This window comes from Lacerta agilis, chromosome 14, assembly GCF_009819535.1.
Source record: "Lacerta agilis isolate rLacAgi1 chromosome 14, rLacAgi1.pri, whole genome shotgun sequence".
Classification (NCBI taxonomy): domain Eukaryota; kingdom Metazoa; phylum Chordata; class Lepidosauria; order Squamata; family Lacertidae; genus Lacerta; species Lacerta agilis.
In genome coordinates, this window is record NC_046325.1 from 2,168,340 (window position 1) to 2,188,237 (window position 19,898).

The window sequence follows — 19,898 nt, forward strand, 5'->3', positions numbered from 1 at the left end:
GAGCGGTATTGGCTTTAGGCATTGGATCTAACTAGACTATATCCGACTCCAGTACGAATCCCCGCGACGGGGTGAGCTCCCGCCGCTCGGTCCCAGCTCCTGCTCACCTAGCAGTACGAAAGCACGTCAAAGTGCAAGTAGATAAATAAGTACCGCTCCGGCGGGAAGGTAAACGGCATTTCCGTGCGCTGCTCTGGTTCGCCAGAAGCGGCTTAGTCATGCTGGTCACATGAACCGGAAGCTGTACGCCGGCTCCCTCAGCCAATAAAGCGAGATGAGCGCCACAACCCCAGAGTCGGACACGACTGGACATAACGGTCAGGGATCCCTTTACCTTTTTAAGGGGAAGTATATTTCTGCTTCGAGACTTGCATACACACAATCAATTTCTTTGTTGCGTGTATATATATATGGTGTGTATATTCCCACCCCCTTTTTTCTCTCCAAGGAATAGCTGTCAGCCTTAGGAGTTTGGGTGGTGTATATGTGCTTCTCCCCATCCTCCTTGAATCTCTGCAACAACCCTGTGAGGTAGGCAGAGAGGAGGCAGCGACTGGCCCCAAAGGTCACACCCAGTGAGCTTTCGAACGCTGGATTCAAACACTGGTCCCTCCCAGGTCCAGTGGTTCTCAAAGGGTTTGGCACATGGCTTTTTATAAATGCTGTAAGCCTCACAGAGTGACTGGGGAAACCCAGCCAGATGGACAGGGTATTAATAATAATAATAATAATAATAATTTGCATAATGGGTAGATAACTTCAAAATGATAGCAAGAGCAAGGCTAGTGTTGATGAGGAGATGAGAATTTGCTTGTCTCAAATTAGACCTAATATAAATGAGATTTCCTGGCAAAAGCAAGCTCACACCTCTCATCGAGTTTGCATGCATACATATGTGAGAGGCTTGTTGATAATTATATATTCTGTTCTTACATACTGTAGCTGCATTGTTTTATACTTTCTGGATGTTCCACAATAATATTATAAAGCAGTTGTGTTCTGCGTTATAAATCTGCCCGGACACTGAGGTCCAGCTCCGAGGGCCTTCTGTCGGTTCCCTCCCTGCGAGAAGCCAAGTTACAGGGAACCAGGCAGAGGGCCTTCTCGGTGGTGGCACCTGCCCTGTGGAACGCCCTCCCACCAGATGTCAAAGAGAAAACCAACTACCAGACTTTTAGAAGACATCTGAAGGCAGCCCTTTTTAGGGAAGCTTTTAATGTTTAATAGACTATTGTATTTTAATATTTTGTTGGAAGCCGCCCAGAGTGATATTATTATATCAAGCACAGCTGGGACTTGTTTCTTTTCCTTATCCATTAAAAAAAATCTCTGCAACGCCAGCAGATTTTTATTCCGAAAGCGTGGCCCGGAGAAAAAAGGTTGAGAACCACCGTCCTAATCCAACGCTAACCACTATACCACCCACCCATTGCCCCTCTCTTCTCCAGGACCGCATGTCTGAGCCGGGGGCCCCCACGCAGACGGAGTACGCTCTGCGCCGGCGCTTGCCGCGCCGCCTCCCGCGCCGGCGCAGCGACATCTACATCAACATGAAGACGGATTTCAAGGCGCAGCTAAGCCGCTGCCAGAAGCTGCTTGCGCCCGGCAGCGGCTGCCCTGAGATCTGCATCCACGGGCTGGGGCTGGCTATCAACCGCGCCATCAACATCGCCCTGCAGCTAGAGGCCACCGGCAGCGGGTCCCTGTGCCTGGCGGCAAACACGTCCACCGTGGAGCTGGCCGACGTCGCCGAGCCGGAAGGGGACAGCGATGAGCCGCTGGCCAGGACACGGAACAACTCCGCCATCCACATTCGGGTCTGCCGCGTCGCCCCGGAGTAGCCGCCGGTCCGAACTGCCCCTGCAGCTTGAATCCCGGTGTCCTGTGTTGTGTAGGAGTGACTGGGCAAGTGGGGGATCCCTGCCTTTCCAAACTGGTTTTGTCTTTGGTGGCTGAACTGGGCACGAGGTTTGCAGTTTCTCTCTCCGCACATGGAAAGCACAATTCTCCATCTCGCATGACAGAATGCCAGCACTAAATTACAGGCTCGTTTCTCCCCCTTTTCTGGCTGAATTGGAACACTGTCCTTCCTATTCTCCAGGACACTGTTGCTGGCCTCGGCCGAGTGTGGACTTCTCTCTGGGGGAATCGGAGCCACCCTACAGCAGAAGTGGGACCTGTAGTGGAAACAGCTGGTTTTCCCCCTGGCCTGAAAACCAAATTGTTACCTAAGTGGGGCTTGCATTTTCTCCTTAGAGGCCTGGTGTTGCAGGCTGACTTCCTTAATGCTGTGACGTTACTTCCGAACGTTTCCGTGTGCATGTGTGTCTTGTGGCATTTTGGAGTGTATTTTTTGCTTGGATCTGGGGAATAAACCCTTGTTTTAACCAGGAGGGGAGAGAGCCTTTTCTCAGTTTTTCAAGGGGTGCTGGCAAGGTACGATTGCATTATTTAACAAAACGTAGAGGCCTTAATCAAAGCAGAAAGATCTCTTGAGTGTTTTGCGTAAAATGCTTATAAGAACAGACAACCCCCCCCCCAAAAAAAATCATCAAGATTCAAAAACGGCACCATATGCTCCAGCACCCTGTTCTCACAGTGGCCAACCTGTGGGAAACCAGCGAGCAGGATTGGAACACGAGAGCAACATTCTCCCCTCCGGTGATTCCCAGCCCAGCAGCCGGCATTCAGAAGCATCACTGGAGGCAGGGTATAGCCATTGTGGCTAGTAGCTCCTGATATGGGGTTGCCATACTCCCAGAATTTCATGGACATATCCGGAATACTGTTTTCAGCAGCAGCATCTGGACGGAAATCAGCCAAATGTCTGGGGAAATCCGGACGGTATGGCAGCCCATGTCGGCAGTGCCGATTTTGCTGGTTTCCCCTTAAAATAGCTCAAAAACGGCATTTTTTGTGTGTGATGTTGCCCAAAAAGAGCTTAGGGCAAAACTTTAAAAAAAACCAAAAACGCTTTCTGTCCGGATTTTCACTGTTTGAAATACGGTAACCCTATGCTGATAGACCTCTATGAATTTGCCCGGTCCAAATCGGTGGCCATCACTGCCTCCTGTGGGAAGGAGTTCCGTAGCCTTAACTCTGCGCTGCGGGAAGAAGGACATTCAGCTTCATTGGACTTCCACGAGTTCCACTGTGACAAGAGGGGGAGGAAGACTTTTCTCTGTCCAGTTTCTCCATGCCAAGCACGATTGTTATAAACTTCCATCGTGTTGCCTCCTGCTCGCCTCCTCTCTAAACCAAAAGGTCCCAAATGCTGCAATCTTTCCTCCGTAGCGAGACTCTCCATCCACTGCATCCATCACAATGGGGCTGGTGGAAGGAGTATTCCAAAGCCTCTGCTCTCATGGGCCTGACTGACCAGCAGGGGCTGTCATCCTCCCTCTGATTTGTGGTTACAGTTTTGTAAAAGATTCTGCAGCGACTTTGGCATTTTGCATTTTGCCTGCCCGTGGAGGCACAGGTTAATTCTGTGTCCAAGGCAGCTGTCTCCCAGCTCCACCTGGTACGCAGGCTGAGACCCTCCCTGCCCGCAGACCGTCTCACCAGAGTGGTGCATGCTCTAGTTATCTCCTGCTTGGACTACTGCAATGCGCTCTACGTGGGGCTACCTTTGAAGGTGACTCGGAAACTGCAATTAATCCAGAATGCGGCAGCTAGACTGGTGACTGGGAGTGGCCGCCGAGACCACATATCACCGGTCCTGGAAGACCTGCATTGGCTCCCAGGACGTTTCCGAGAACAATTCAAAGTGTTGGTGCTGACCTTGAAAGCCCTAAACGGCCTCGGTCCTGTATACCTGAAGGAGCGTCTCCACCTCCATTGTTCAGCCCGGACACTGAGGTCCAGCTCCGAGGGCCTTCTGGCAGTTCCCTCGCTGTGAGAAGTGAGGTTACAAGAAACCAGGCAGAGGGCCTGTGGAACACCCTCCCATCAGATGTCAAGGAGATAAACAACTATCTGACTTTTAGAAGACATCTGAAGGCAGCCCTGTTTAGTGAAGTTTTTAATGTTTGATGCTGTATTTTTAATATTCTGTTGGAAGCTGCCCAGAGTGGCTGGGAAAATTTATTATTATTATTATTATTATTATTGCTTATTCAGCTCCATTCTGCTCTGGAGATATTCTCTCTCCTCTCTTTGCTGCAGGGAGACCTCTTTACTCAAAGGTGGTGTGACGTCAGATCTCCACAGCTCCCCATGCAAAGCAGCCTCGCCTTACGTAGCTTCCCAGACAACAATGCTCTGTCCGGCAGCTGGCACCCCTCCAGGGAGGTCCCGGTAAACAGTCTGTGCGGATCTCTTGGTGAGGCGGCCGTGACAGGAAGGGCTTCTGGGATGGAGCCCTCCTCATTGTTTGCGTCCAGCAGGCCTCCAGGAACATCAACACAGCACAAACCACGGGCCAAAAAATGAGGGTTGTCTCTAGCAGGCGGGTTGGATTCTTGCCACCCATATTGACCTCTGCTTGAGGCTACAGCTGCAAAAAGGTTCAGCTTTAAGGAGATGGGACCATTGCTGCTTTTGAGTGTGTTAGGTGGAGGCTTCATTTCAACGTCCCCTTATTTTGTCCCCCAACCCGGTGCCCTCCAGGAGCTTTGGACCACAGCTTGGGGTCAGGGAGTGCAGCAGTGCTGCCTGGCGCCGTCTGCCCTGTATCTTCCGACACCCACAGCTCCGCTGGATGTCCACGAGGGGGAGAAGAAACTTCCACCCACTCTCTTCTGTCGTTGTTCCCCCTTACTCTCCCATTCTCGGAACAAACAAGAAAACCCCAACCTTCCTTTGTAGGAGAGTCTCCCCGTCTCTGCTTCAGTGATCAGAATTGCCCATTCCAGCTATAAATAGCTGCAGAAAATGGGCAGGGGGAGAAGGTATCCTATTTATCCCCCCTGATGTCGAGGGACGGTGAAGCTGTGTTTGGTTATCGTGATGCTCCTTTCTTGTCTGCTAGCCTGGATGTTGCTGAGTTGTCCAAAGGGCAATGGAATTTGCAAAATGGGAATTCTCCTAGTTGCTGCTGCTGTTTTCTCGATTTGGGGAGCTCAGGGGGCAACAGATCTATCTTTGGAGCCCTCCACTCTCCACCCTTCAACCCAGAGAGAGTCTCTGCTCTCCTGTCGTCGCAGCTGTGTGTTGGGAGACGGCTTATCGGGACCAGGTCGGAAATAACTTTTTCCACCACCGCCCCGCTGGCATTCTCACGCTGCCCGGCAGAGTCAGGGTGCCTGCGTTTACCCCGGACACAAGCTGCTGATAAGACAGGGCTGGCACCCCTGCGAGGCTGTGGGGCTCCCAACTCTTGTCATCCCCAACAAGATCCGGAGAGCACCAGGTCGGGAAACTCTGCTCTAGCCAAACACCTGATTCCTTCTGCAGCTTCTTGCAAGATACGAAACCGAGGCGCACAACGATAGCACTTTTTTAGGCCGTATCCGCAGGGTTTTCCTCTGCAGTTGTTTCTTGAATTGGATTCTGAACATGAAGCTGCACATGGGGAGATTCAGGAAAGGCAAAATCAAGTCCTTCGTGCAGAACGGAGTTAAACTATGGAACTCCCTGCCACAGGAGGCAGCGATGGCCACCAAGCTTTAAAAGAGGGTTGAACAAGCTCACCGAGGAGGAGAGAGCTATGAATGGCTACTAGCCACAATGGTTCTGCTCTGCCTCCACAGTCAGAAGAAGCGATGTTTCTGAATCCCAGTTTCTGAAACCACAGGAGGGGAGAGAGCTCTGGTGCTCAGAGCCTGTTTGTGGGCCTCCAATTGGGGCCCCTAGTTGGCCCCTGCGAGAACAGGATGCTGTGCTAGAAGGGCCTGATCCTGCAGGCTTTTCGTAGGTTCTTGAGCACCCATCAAGTCCAGCATCCTGTTCTGGGTGGGGGGCAGCCAGGGGCCCATTATGTGAAACCCACAATCGGGACCCTGAGCACAAGACCTGTGGGGCCACTGGAGCCATAGCCAGCCCCCTCCATGATTTTGTCCAAATTCTCGGGCGCCCCTCCCAACAGTTTGCAAAGTCCTGACTCTGCAGGCGACGGAGCCCAAAAGAGCAGCCTGGCAGCTCCAGAGTCGAGGGCTGTTTTCTGTTTTGCTTGGCAGTGGGGGAGCCACGTGAATGGGGGGGCTGGGGAGGGAGCAAGCCCATTTCAGCCGCCTCTGCTTGGCAAGCCGCGTGTGCGCAGTCAGTGACCTCGCAGGCTCGGCGGGAAGGTCAAGGCTGGCAATCTGGGATGGCAACAGGAGCGTGGGCACGTAGCTTCTCAATTGCTTCCAAGTCACAGGAAGTCACCGTTCCGCTTGGTTCTGCGCCAGTCGGACCTTGCCTGGAGTCCTGCGTCCAGTTCTGGGGGCTGCAGAGTAAGGAGGACCCGCTGGAAAAGGATTTGGGAGAGGGGCAACTGAGGTAGTCAGTGGCAAGGGAAGCTAGCCTTGTGGGAAAAGGCTGAAGGAACTAGCTCAGTCGGTAGAGCAGGAGACTCTTAAATCTCAGGGCCGTGGGTTTGAGCCCCACGCTGGGCGAAGGATTCCTGCATTGCAGGGGGTTGGACTAGATGACCCCCATGGCCCCTTCTACAATTCAGTTATGAACTGGGAATGTTTAACCCAGGGGTCAGCAAACTCTTTCGGCAGGGGCTGGTCCACTGTCCCTCAGACCTTGGGGGGGGGCAGACTATATTTTTTGGGGGTGTGTGTGAACAAATTCCTATGCCCCATAAATAACCCAGAGATGCATTTTAAATAAAAGCACACATTCTACTCATGTAAAAACACGCTGATTCCCGGACCGTCCGTGGGCCAGATCTGGCCCCCGGGCCTTAGTTTGCCTAAAGGGTAAAGGTAAAGGGACCCCTGACCATTAGGTCCAGTTGTGTCCAACTCTGGGGTTGTGGCGCTCATCTCGCTTTACTGGCCGAGGGAGCTGGTGTACACCTTCTGGGTCGTGGCCAGCATGACTAAGCCGCTTCTGGCAAACCGGAGCAGCGCACGGAAACGCCGTTTACCTTCCCGCCAGAGCGGTACCTATTTATCTACTTGCACTTTGACGTGCTTTCGAACTGCTAGGTTGGCAGGAGCTGGGACCGAGCTACGGGAGCTCACCCTGTCCCGGGAATTCAATCCACCAACCTTCTGATCAGCAAGCCCTAGGCTCTGTGGTTTATCCCACAGCGCCACCCACATCCCTTTTAGGTCACCTACCCATGGTTTAACCTGTAGAGGGAAAAAATGATGGGGGAAAGGGGATACGAAACCAGCCTTCGAATCCCTGCTGGATCATGCCAATGCCCCACCTAGTCCAGCGTCCTGTTCTCACAGGGGCCAAACAGTTGCCCCAATGAAAAACCCACAAGCAGGATCTCAGCACCAGAGCCACTCTCCCCTCCTGTGATTTCCAGCAACTGGCACTCGGAAACATTACTGCCTCCCAATTGTGGAGGTGGAATGTAGCCATTGTGGCTAGTAGCTATTGAGGGCCTTCTCCTCCATCAAAACGTCAACAGAGAGAAGAGGACAAGGATTATATATTTTTTCTGCCCCTCCCCAAGAGGGCAGAGGGTTTCAGTCACAAGAGGGTAGGTTTTGGGTGGACGTTAGGAGAGAGGTCTTGATGGTAAGAGCTGCTGGGACAATGGGGAAAAAATGGCTTCAAAGGGTGGTGGTCTCTCCTGGGATAGAAGTCTTAAAGCAGACTTCTTGAAGTCTCTTTTGGGGTAGTGGTGAAGCGCTGGATTTTCCTGCCCTGAGCAGGGTGGGGTTGGACTGGTGCTTAATAATTTGCTTCTGCTGTCCAGGCTCGTCTCTGGAAAATTTGAAGCCAATTGGTGATAGAGAAAGGTGTGCCACTGGGCATATGCAGAGTGCCTTTCCCTTGCCATTGCAAGATCCACAGCCGATTCTCACACGTAACTGAGAGACTATGCGGTGGGAAGGTTATCCAAGGGCCAGGAGATGTCCTTGCAAGCCTGATTGCTCTTGTTTAGAAACGGAAACTCTGGGTATTCTGGGAAGCACAACAACCTTTAATAAAGATAAAACAGAAGTACTTAAAAAAAAAAAAATCCCGTCCACCAGGAAATCTTCCTTTCCCAAACCCAGTATACAAACCAGCTGCTCTCTGAAGTCAACAAGATAAATATACAGGAAAACTGTACATGTTTAACTTAGTATCAAATATAAACTCTCATAAAGTCCCTTAGAACAAAAACTTTACATAGGTGTATATCCTCTGTGGCACCAAAGAAAGCCCTTTATCCCTCTCCTTGGAAGGAGTCAAACCTGAAGCAAAACCGGCAGCCGTCAAATCTTCACCTTCACTTTACAGAAATAGCAGAAGCAGCAACTTTTGACGTTTTGGAGAGGAGCGCAAAGGGACTCGCATCCATGGAGATTGTCTCAATGGTTATTACAGCAGGCATTTCGATAAATCGGCTTCTTTCTCGGCAAGAAGGGGGTTGGATCAGGGCTCCTTGCAGGTCTACAGTTCTATGATTCAGAAATGCCCTTTTCACTGAGAATTTGCAATGATTTGCGCCCATGATGATATCGGGGCGATCATATGCTACCCTGCCTTCGATATTCTTTGTGCCTGTAAATGTTTTGAGGTGGACACACTGTGTTTCATTCCCAATCCTTTCATATCCTGTCCTTTCTGCTGAAATCCCGTAACGTTTTACATACCACAAATGTGGGGCGGGGAGGGCCTTTGGTGGCACTACGCCCCCCCCCCAATGTGGGAAACACCACGGAACAACTAATAAAGCTGAATAAATCCATTATTAATGCACTGCTATTGTGTCAAGATTACAGAAGACACTTGCAATAAAACACCATCTGAAGTTGCCCCTGAAAAGACTGACACCCGCCAATCAAGTCTTTATCGCCTCCTGTGGTACAGGGTAGATAGATCTCGCTCCCCTCCAGGCGCACCAAACATTTTTGCAGTTCTTTATTTCCCAAGTTAGGTATGCTTCGAAGGACACCTGCCAGTCACCCTCACCTCTTCGGAGCATCTGGTCCCTTCTCAGATGCTCCCTACAACTGATGCTTTGAAACCACGCAGCTCCAACTTGTGCACGTTTACTCAGAAGTAAACCCCACTAAATTCAAGGAGTTCTTCACTCCCAAGCAAGTGCACAAACGGGCTGTGGCTTTTGACAAACAACTTTCGACTTCTGCTTTCCACATTCACAGCAGAGAAAGGCCTGCAACAACCCAGACAGAACTGTGAAAATGATGCTAAGTGGAACCCCAAGGAACGTGCATGCTTTCTGACTTGCTAAGGTGCCGGCCCCCAGAAACCAGCTCTGGAAGGCCACCAGTCTTCGCCTTGGGCCCCAGCTCGGTATAAGGCCGCTCTCGATGTTCCTCTGCTCGAGGTTTCCTGGTGGCCGTGGATCTTCCTTTGCTGAAGGTGGTTAGTTCCCCACCAAATCCTTTCATTTTGCTGCCCGCCAAACCTCCTTTCCATTCCTTCCCCATCAAACCTTTGCCTACTTCTCCGTACGACATTTCTCTCGTCCCTCCTCACCAGCCCCCACAAAAACGCACATCCCTACAGACCAAACGCTGTCAGTCACTTGGAGAGGGGGCGACCCACCTCCTTTGCCCCACAGCAGAGGGATTGTGGGCCTTGCAACTCGGGGCCCCTTGGGAAAACTCAGTGTCTTGGGTTTGAAATTCTTCCCATCTTGGCTTTGCAGACTTCCTTCCTCTCCTCCGTTCCTCTCATTCTCTCTCTCTCTTTCTTTCTCTCTCTCTCTTTCTTTCTTTCTTTCTTTCTTTCTTTCTTTCTTTCTCTCCTCCAAAGTCGATGGTTGAAAAAGCTCCGCTTTCCTGATGACAGCACCATTCTCCAAGGTCCCTGTTTGCACCCCAAGGTGGACCGCCATGGCTCCCCTCCCAGGGAATGACCTTGCTACGAATTTGCAGACAAGGCACCAGACCTTCCATAAACCAAGCTCTTGTTTTCTCTTTCGGGCAGGGTCAGGAACCACAGAGGGCAGTGGAAGTCTGTGTATGTGTGAATGTGCAGGGATGAGTGTCGCCGGCTCCTGGGCGTCCACAAAAGCAAGCGAGTCAAAGTTTCCCCCCCGGCTGAGAGAGGCAGTCCGCACGGAACCCGGGTGTGCACATGCATGTGTGCGTGCGTGTGGTTGACACCTGCCAATCAAATCAAGCTGTCACTCAGCTGGCAACACAGGGGCACCCATCCCCTCCAGCAGTGGACGGTTGGGGATGGCAGCAGCATGCGGAGTGGTATGCGTTGGTGGTGGTGGTGGTCTCCCTCCGTCACCTGGCACAGGCCTCTGTAATGTACAGGCTGACTTTCCCCCTGATGAAACTCGAGTAAACGCTGAACAGCTTTTTCATGGTCTGTACGGTCAGGGTGCGGGTCGAGACGTCATCTTGGGGGGCTTCCTGCAACAAGAGAGGTGCCAAGCAGGTGTCTGTTTACTTAATGGGTATCTTTTACTGGAACAGTTTAGGCAGCTGTCCCCGAGCTGGCGCCCACTGGGTGTTTTGGACTGCAACTCCCAGCCAGCCAGGTTGCCATCAGCATCATAAAGAAGGCCTCTGGCTGAGTCAGCCTCCCCAGGTGCCGTGGACTACCACTCCCCATCAGCATCAGCTAGGGTCAGATGGGAGCCATAGGCCGCAATCAGACCATATATTTCAACTGTGATGCTGCTTTAAACAGTCATGGCTTCCAATCCTCCTGCACCGTTTCTTCCCTCTGGTCTCGGAGGATTGGAAGAAATTCAAAGACTATTTGAAATGACGTGAAAAGATAGACATTTGAAATTGGAATCAGTGGATATATAAGGCTACAGTAATGCCAGAAGTTAGATTAAGATAGGATATAAGAAGTAGTTAGAAATATAAATTTGTTTTTATTAGGATTAAGATTAAAGTTAAATGATGATTATTGTTTATAAAGATTAAGATTTGATGAGAAAGAAGATTTTAAAATGTTATAAAGTTACTAAAGAAGATTAGAATTGAACGCAGAAGACAGGATGTGAGGAGGTCCCCAAATAATGTTAGGAATAAGATAAGGATAATTAAATAAGTGTTTATTTGTTAAGATTTTTGTATTTTTGTAGTTTCGTAGTTTTTTTGTTGTATTTTGTATTTTGTGTGTGTTTTATTGTTAAAACTTAATAAATTTTCTTCAAAAAAATAAAATAAACAGTCATGGCTTGCCCCAAAGGATTCGGGGAGTTGTAGTTTGTTAGGGGTGCTGAGAGTTGAAATGCCCCCTCCATTCCCCTCACAGAGCTACTATTCACAGAACGGTTTAATAATCCTCCTTCGCAAGGGAACTGTGGGAATTGTAGCCCTAACAACCCTCAGCACCCTGAACAAGCCATAGCTCCCAGAAATCTCTTCTTATCCACACAGAACTCGCCGGAAATCAGTTCTGGCACCCCTCATGTAGGCGCCATTGCCATCCTTGAGAGAACAAGGGAGGTTTTCTTAGTGAATTCCAGTGCCTCTTTTTTCTAGAAAAACAGCACCATATAGTGCTTTGTGTGAGGGGAATAAAAGGGTCTCCTCAGAAATCTCAGCACTCTGAACAAGTCACAGCTCCCAGAATCCTTTGGGGGAAGCCATGACAGTTTAAACTAGTATTATAGTCTGCTCTGTGAGGGGAATAGGGGGATCCCCTCACAACTCCCGGCTCCCTTCACAAACTTCAGCTCCCAGAATCCTTTGGGGGAGGCCATGACTGTTTATAAATTGGTATAGTATGCTCTGTGAGGGGAATAGTGGGTCTCCTCACAACTTTCACCATCTTTAACAAAGTACAGCTCCCAGAATCCTTTGTGGGACGTCATGACCATTGAAAGTGGTATCACAGTGAGCTCTGTGATGGGACTAGGGGTCTATTCCTTTAGGGGTAGCCATGTCTGTTCAAAGGGGCACCATAGTGCTCTCTGTGAGGGGAATAGGAGATCTCTCCTCAGAAATCTCAGCTCCCAGAATCCCTTGGGGGAAGCCATGACTGCATACATGTATCCAGGGCATTTTTTCCATCCGGAACTTGCCAGAAATCAGTTCTGGCACCTCTCATGTAGGCGCCATTGCCATCCTCGAGAGAACAAGGGAGGTGTTCTTGGCGAGTTCCAGCGCCTCTGTTTTTTCTAGAAAAACAGCACTATATAGTGCTTTGTTTGAGGGGAATAAAATCTCAGAAATCTCAGCACTCTGAACAAGCCATAGCTCCCAGAATCCTTTGGGAGAAGCCATAATTGTACAAAGGGGCACCATAGTGCTCTGTGTGAGGGGAATAAAGGGTCTCCTCAGAAATCTCAGTGCTTGTAACAAGCCACAGCTCCCAGAATCCTTTGGGGGACACCATGATTGTTCAAAGGGGCACCATAGTGCTCTCTGTGAGGGGAATAAGAGGGTCTCCTCAGAAATCTCAGTGCTTGTATCAACCACAGCTCCCAGAATCCTTTGGGGGACACCATGATTGTTCAAAGGGGCACCATAGTGCTCTCTGTGAGGGGAATAAGAGGGTCTCCTCAGAAATCTCAGTGCTTGTAACAAGCCACAGCTCCCAGAATCCTTTGGGGGAAGCCATGACTGTTCAAAGGGGCACCATAGTGCTCTCTGTGAGGGGAATAAAAGGCCCTCCTCAGAAATCTCAGTCCTTGTAACAAGCCACAGCTCCCAGAATCCTTTGGGGGAAGCCATGACTGTTCAAAGGGGCACCATAGTGCTCTCTGTGAGGGGAATAAAGGGGCCTCCTCAGAAATCTCAGCACTCTGAACAAGGCACAGCTCCCAGAATCCTTTGGGGATGCCATAATTGTACAAAGGGGCACCATAGTGCTCTCTGTGAGGGGAATAAAAGGCCCTCCTCAGAAATCTCAGTCCTTGTAACAAGCCACAGCTCCCAGAATCCTTTGGGGGACGCCATGACTGTTCAAGGTGGTAACAAAGTGCACTCAGAGAGGGGAATAGAGGTTTCTCCTCACAACTCTCGGCGCTAATGCTAGCATTTTTTTTCAAATGAAACGCTCTTCCCCCCTCTTTCCCTCCCTCTTTACAAGGTAATAGGTGATCAAGGCATTTGTCATGCATTCCCACTCTGTGAGGGAATCTTCCTTCTGCAGCCACCCTGGTGAGGGCGATCCAAGGGGCTTAACTAGGGCCATATTTCCAGGGTGTGAAGGGGAGCCCTTGGGATTTGCAAAAGCTGCCTCAGGAGGAGGCAGAAGGGTGGGGGAAAGGAGGCCTGGAAAATTACTAGCTGATTCTGGTTGCCGCTGGAAGGGAAACTGGCCCAGGAGAGTCAGGGTTCGCTATCCGCACGGCCTGCAAGGAGGTAGCAATATTTGCACTGCCATGCTAACAGATATATTGAGGATTTTGCTCTCCTATAGAGGAGACCAACTCTCTGCTGTTCCAGTCTAACGCTATTTCAAATTTGCAGGCAAATCTGAATTTGTAGAATGTCTGCTTTGGCGATTCCGTCTTCCCTCTCCCACTTTGTTACTAAGAAGAATCGAACCGCCTCTACTGCGCTTTGTCCATACCCTCCGAGGAAACTGCTTCTCTCCCTCTCTCTGCACGTACTGGCCGGCAGGAGTGGAAGACTTCCTCTGCGCGCGTGCAAAGCGCCTCACCACTTGGCCAACGTGCGTGCTCCCGAGACGTCTCTGTTATAACAAAGCTTTGCTGAGCACATATGCAAAGGCTTTTCTCTCGTCCTAAAAGCCACCTGGAGTTAAGGAGCAGGGCTGTGATTTGCCGTGATGCCAGCATTGCAGGGGGTTGGACTAGATGACCCTTGAGGGACCCCTTTTCAATTCTTTGTTTCTGAGCAAGGAACTCCAGCCTCCTCATCAGTACTCCCTCCCCGCAGATCTGGTGCTTAGCTCTGGGTGCTTAGCTCTCACCTGGGCTCCGTGGCCACGCAAGATGTTTCTGATGCTCCGCAGACAGCTTTCCATCACTTCCAGCTGGCGGAGAAAAGGCTGCATGGCTGAATGATGCCTTTGGACTTGGCTGATGGCCCTCGAAAGGAGGGTCTGGCCTCTCCACACCTCGGACGCCTGCCTCGTCCTCTAGCAGAGTGGGGTGGGGGGAGAATAAGTCCATTAGTGATATTAAAGGGGTGGGCATATATGCCCGTTCCAGTTACTCTCAGTTTCTCAATTTCCCCCATCTTAAACTCTTCTCTATGTTTCTGCAGCAATTTTCATTTAAAAGACAAATCCTCGTGAAAATTCATCAGTATTTGAGGGCAAATTTCTTCCTAATATACACATTTTTGCAATGAATTTTCCCCAATAGGGACCTTACTACTACTACTAGTAGTAGTAGTAGTAACAACAACAACAAATTATTATTATTATTATTATTATTATTATTATTATTAATGCCCCGCCCATCTGGCTGGGTTTCCCCAGCCACTTTGGGCAGCTCACAACAGAATAATAATAATAATAATAATAATAATAATAATAATAATAATGTGAGGGTAAAGGACAGGTAACAAATAAATAAGAATAGTAATAATGCATTTTTGTGAGAGGTTATCGCCAATACAGTATGTGCCTTCTTATGCCTGCTTTCCCCTAGCAGATAAGTTTTGATTTTTATTTTTGCACTCATCGGTTGGAGAATCGCATTGCAAAATTCCGAGTATTGTGATTTTAGGAGAATGCCTTTGTTTCAGTTCTCATATTGGTTTATTTCCCATTTAAATGCAGACAGAATTGAATTTCTCCCTCAGCCCTGGTGCTGAGCAGGCCCCACAGCAAATTGCATCAGCCCCACACCCTACTCTCGGCAACCCCCTTCACTACCCCAGATCAAACTTACATTCATTTTTCTCCAGCTACGTATGTTGACTCCGGTGTCCAGCACCATGACAGGTTCAGGCAGGTTGCAGGAAGTTCTACAAAGTTCTACCTGTAAAGAAATCAGAGTCCATTCACATCTATGCTACAGACTTAAACTGCTTTGAGATGTGGCTTAGTTGGCACAAGGAATTCTGGGGGCTGTAGTTTTAAGACCCTTAGGTGAGCCCTGCAGCTGGATCAGACCAAAGGTCGGCCTCATCCTGCATCCTGTTCCCACACTGGCCCAGCTCAAACAATTGCCAACAAGAAGCCCACAAGCTTCCTGGCACTTTGGGGGCTTGCTTTCCCAGTGACTGGTATCCAGAGGGTTCCTTCCTGCAGGGAAGTTATAGGCCAATAGGGTATTTATTTACTTCATAAAATCCATACACCGTTTGATTCTAACGCACAAAAAACCCACCTCAATGTGGTTTACAAGAAGGATAAAGCAATGCAATAAAATGAGAAGAATTAACAACAATCATTTAAGACTTTCGAAAAGTTAAAATAACAGTAGACTAAAAACAGATTAAAATCTGCACCGGCTTTCTAAAAAAATCTGGGTAGGTTTGTCTAAACAAAAATGTTTTTAGCAGGATGCCTGCCTGATGAAGGTGACTGCCTGGTATCAATAGGCAGGGAGTTCCAGAGTGTAAAATATCCAGTTCTTACAAATGTGAAATGGGTATTATTTGCCATATTTGTCAAAATTGTCAAAAACGACACTGCCAACATGGGTTGCCGTACGACCAGAGTTTCCTGGACATTTTTAGCGATTTCCACCTGGACACTGCTTTCGATTGCAGTATTCTGACTATGTCCGGGAAATTCCAGACGTATGGAAACCCTATATTATGTGGCACCTGTAGCAGTGCCAGTTCTGCAGATCTAAGCAGTCAGGGAGGCACATTGGGGTAAGGTGATCTCACAGGTAAACTGGTCCCAGGTTCTTGTAAGGGCTTTGCATACCAAAAGCAAAACCTTGAACTTGGCCCGGTACATATAGAACCATAGATTCATAGAATTGTAAAGTTGGGAGGGACCCCGAGGGTCATCTAGTCCAACCCCCTGCAATGCAGGAATCTTAACTAAAGCATCCATGACAGGTGGCCACCCAACTTCTGCTTAAAAACCTCCAAGGAAGGAGAGTCGACCGCATTCCATTGTCAAACAGTACACAGATGCACCATTTAGCGTATATTTTGTCATATATTTGTTTATTAAGAAAATATTTATAAACTGCTTCCTTTAGAAAACAACAGCCCTCTGAGCAATGTACATAAAACAATATAAAATAATTACCAGTGCTACCCAGATAAAAACCAGCAAAATGCTTGTTGAAATAAACACCCCCTTTTTTTTGGCATAAAGCTTTTTCTGATGCTATAAGATCCCTGCTGGGCCAGGCCAAAGGGGCCCTGTCTGGTCCAGCATCCTGTTCTCACAGTGGCCAAATAGATGACCCAAACAGAGTAGACATGATGTCAGAAGTGGGCATGATGACTAGGGCCTGTTCATTTCAGTGGGTCTCCTCTGACAGGGACACATCTTCATTTATTTTCCACACATCTTCATTTTATTTTAAAGCCATCCAGGCTGTTGGCCACTGCTGCAGCTTGTCGGAGCAAATGCCAGTGCTTAGAGTGTCAGGCCAGGACCTGGGAGAGATCAGGGTTCAAATCCCCACTCAGCGGCCATGAAGCTCCCTGGGTGTGACCTGGGCGGGTGCAGTTGTTGCCTTCTCTCAGCCTTACCTACCTCACAGGGTTGTTGTTGTTGTGAGGAGAACCATGAACCCGCCACCTTGAGCTCCTTGGAGAAGAAGGTGGGGTATAAATGCATCTGAATAAACGAATGACGAAACCTTATACCCCGTGTGTGTACAGGAAGGAAAGTGCGCCCGAGATAAAGGATGGGAAGGGAGCAGGGCAAGAAAAGAGGGCAAGCAGACGTACGATTTCGCTCTCAGCCTTGCTGACATCTTGGATGTACTTGTTCATGACACGCTGGTCGCACATGGGCTCGGGGGTCGTAAGGAGCGCTGGTGCCAGGAATCCCAACATTAACAGGAGAGGAGTCAGCCCTGGAGAATAAAAGGTGAGGTCCTCCTTAGATCTTTTGCAGAGCTGCTTTGCATCGTCATGCGTGCCACATCATTCATCTGCCCATCGCAACTAGTCTAGTGGTGGCTTTGTCCGTCCAAAAGCCCATCCCTCCATCCCCACCCTAATCATCACCACCACCACCACATAAAATAATTTTCAAATTCAATGAAGTAAACAAAACAAAAACAAAACTATTTCCAAAATACCCATTTCCCCAGAAACCAATTAGGCTGATTTATTTGTATAATAAACTAACTTAATATTTGTTGTCCCCCCATATGTTCATTTACAGTAGGAGATGCATATTCTCCCCATTTTTTAGCTCTCATAAACTTAGCAGCAGATATAAGACTGAACACTTATTTCTCAATCATTTTTCTGGGATAATAATAATGACTGATAACATCCTTCAGATAACCAGGCAGAAATATTTCAGGTTCTAAGGGTATATGATATTCTAACATATCAGAAATATTATCCTGGACGGATTTCCAAAATATTTGCATTTGAGATCAGTTCCAAAAGATATGAATGTCATCCACTATTAGTATTATCTTATTAGTGGCTCTCTCTTTTTCCCCAATGCAACCCAAAGTGACTTGTCGCAACCTTCCATTCACAGAATCATAGAATTGTAGAGTTGGAAGAGACCCCAGGGGGTCATCTAGCCCAACCCTCTGCAATGCAGAAACCACAAGCGCCAGACATTTAATGTTGCCTGCCTCCGGAATCCCACAAGCAGGATGGAATGCAGGAAATTTCAGGTATGGCTTTTAGAGGTTTAGACAGCTCCAAATCCAGCTGTAAATCCCAGGGAGGGAAGAGACATTCTTTGGGTCCCCATCTTCCCCACCCCCCTTCTGTCAGGGCTCCTGTCCTTCAATAGCTGCAGGACAGGCAGGAATATGAAATGTCCCTTCCTCTCCCATTCCTCCCCAACTGCCTCCCCATGCCCACAGCATAGTGTTCAAGGCCATCGATCCAAGCTGGGTGTGCGCGCACGGTTTCTTTCCATCAGCGTTTTGCATTTTAGGTGAGTTGCTTAGTGATGTTTGCAATGTTGCAATTCCAAACTCCAAATTCGGCACTGCAGATCCCACTTCAAGCTCTCGTTTATCAGCTTGCGGTGTCGACAGAGCCCTTATCAGCACCTTCCACTTCTCCGTGTTTCAACTCATACAGTTTCTCTCTCTTCCACACACACATACCACAGTCCAGCCTGGGAATATGCATGAGATTTCCCCTACATTCTACACACACACACACACACACACAGAGAGAGAGAGAGAGAGAGAGAGAGAGAGAGAGAGAGAGAGAAATTCCCAGAACCCTCTGAGTCCCCAGAAATGTGGCTGTTCAGAAGGAAACCCACAGAGCCCTGATCTTCTACCTGGTGCGGCCAAACAGCTCAGAGTGCACTGTGTGGGTGGACCCTCTGTTCAAATCTCACAGTCCTCTGCCGCAAACTGATTTATTGGCTTTTGACAAGCCTCACCTGCCCCCTATGCTCCCCATTGCCAAATGGGGATGCAAAGGCTAGCCTGCCTGGCAGGGGTGACCTTAGGCAATGCCTGAGAAAATGCTCTGATTTCCTCACTGATGAGAAGTCCCCTTCCCCTGCAGTTCCTCTCTTCCAGAGGGCCCAGGTGTCTCTCAAGGCTGCCTGCACAAATCCTAGAGGCTCCGTTTGCAACTGATCAAATAGAACAAAACCTTAGGAATTTTGGCTGCAATCCCAGTATCCCTTGCTTATCAGGCACCAAGTTGCCTATGCCCCCATAATAACGCAGCTGAGTGGCTTCCAAATTGCCCTTTTTGCCAATAAAGAGGCCCAGGGCTACCTAGCCTAGGACTCCTGGGTTTCCAGAGCCCCCACTCCAGCCCCACAAGGCACCTGCCTGCTGCCACCTCCTGCCTATTATCTAACAGCCTTCCTGAGGAGGATTTCATAACCTCAGCGGACCCCTGACTTGACTAATTTTACAACCTCCGTTTCCCAAACTTTGAAGAGAACCAAGGGAGAGGGACAGATCCTGAAGTTGAGGCTCCAGTACTTTGGCCACCTCATGAGAAGAGAAGACTCCCTAGAAAAGACCCTGATGTTGGGAAAGATGGGGGGCACAAGGAGAAGGGGACGACAGAGGATGAGATGGTTAGACATTGTTCTCGAAGCGACTAGCATGAGTTTGTCTAAACTGCGGGAGGCAGTGAAAGATAGGCATGCCTGGCGTGCTCTGGTCCATGGGGTCACAAAGAGTCGGACACGACTGAACAACAAGGGAGAGGGTGGGTGAAAAGTCATCTGCTTGGGGTGCAGAATGTCCCTGCTTCAGCCCACCCCAGCACCCCAGCATCAAGAAGCAGGCCATGAAGGAAAGGAGCCCCTCTCTCTACCTGAGACTACTCCAGAGGGAGGGCAGCTACAGCTGCTGTCGCTGCTGCCCGTCAGGGCTGGGCTGGGCTGTGAGAGGCAAATGGCCTGGCCTACAGCAGCTTCCTCTAGCCACCTTGCTGTGCTCAGCCAATTCCCTTTGGCAGGGGCCCAACTCAATCGATTGCCGCAGCTGGCACCGTCCCCCTGGCCTCCCCCTTGGCAACCGCCGGAGCGGATGGACGCTACTCACCAGGTATCCCCATAGCCAAAACTTCATGGTCCTAGAGACTAGCGGACCCCTTCTGCCCCATGGCTAGCCATGGACCGCCGTTTTGGGGTGGGGGCGGTGGCTGAGCAGGTCGACCGCGGCAGCTCCACGTGAGGGACGTCCAGTAGCTTATATTTCCCTCCTTTCTCTCTCCAGATCACGCAAAAGTCCGGCTGGTTTGGCTCAGCGAAGAGGAAGAGGTCGCAATCCGCACACGCCAAGGTGAGTTTGCAAAGGACCTTGTCCGAAACGTTGGCGCCCTCTTCACCTTTTGACC

The 19,898-nt window shown here is 49.5% G+C and overlaps 3 protein-coding genes across 3 annotated transcripts in view; 2 read left to right on the forward strand and 1 right to left on the reverse strand.

Annotated features, from left to right (window-relative positions):
* The first annotated feature begins 1,448 nt into the window (after positions 1-1,448).
* POP7 (POP7 homolog, ribonuclease P/MRP subunit) lies at positions 1,449-2,403 on the forward strand. The gene has a single exon (XM_033170960.1). It carries the CDS (start codon positions 1,455-1,457, stop codon positions 1,839-1,841), a length of 387 nt encoding a protein of 128 aa, XP_033026851.1. The 5' UTR covers positions 1,449-1,454; the 3' UTR covers positions 1,842-2,403.
* Positions 2,404-9,945: 7,542 nt separating this feature from the next.
* Positions 9,946-19,781, reverse strand: EPO (erythropoietin). The gene is made up of 5 exons (XM_033171238.1): positions 19,604-19,781; positions 16,830-16,957; positions 14,855-14,944; positions 13,927-14,094; positions 9,946-10,436 (listed from the first exon to the last, which is right to left on the reverse strand). The coding sequence occupies exons 1-5, from the start codon at positions 19,614-19,616 to the stop codon at positions 10,308-10,310; spliced, it is 528 nt and encodes a 175-aa protein (XP_033027129.1). The 5' UTR covers positions 19,617-19,781; the 3' UTR covers positions 9,946-10,307.
* Positions 17,622-19,898, forward strand: part of TFR2 (transferrin receptor 2) — a 35,379-nt gene continuing 33,102 nt past the window's right edge. Inside the window, 2 exon segments of the mRNA XM_033171239.1 lie at positions 17,622-17,743; positions 19,778-19,843. Coding sequence (XP_033027130.1) covers positions 17,723-17,743; positions 19,778-19,843 — 87 coding nt within the window. The 5' untranslated portion in view covers positions 17,622-17,722.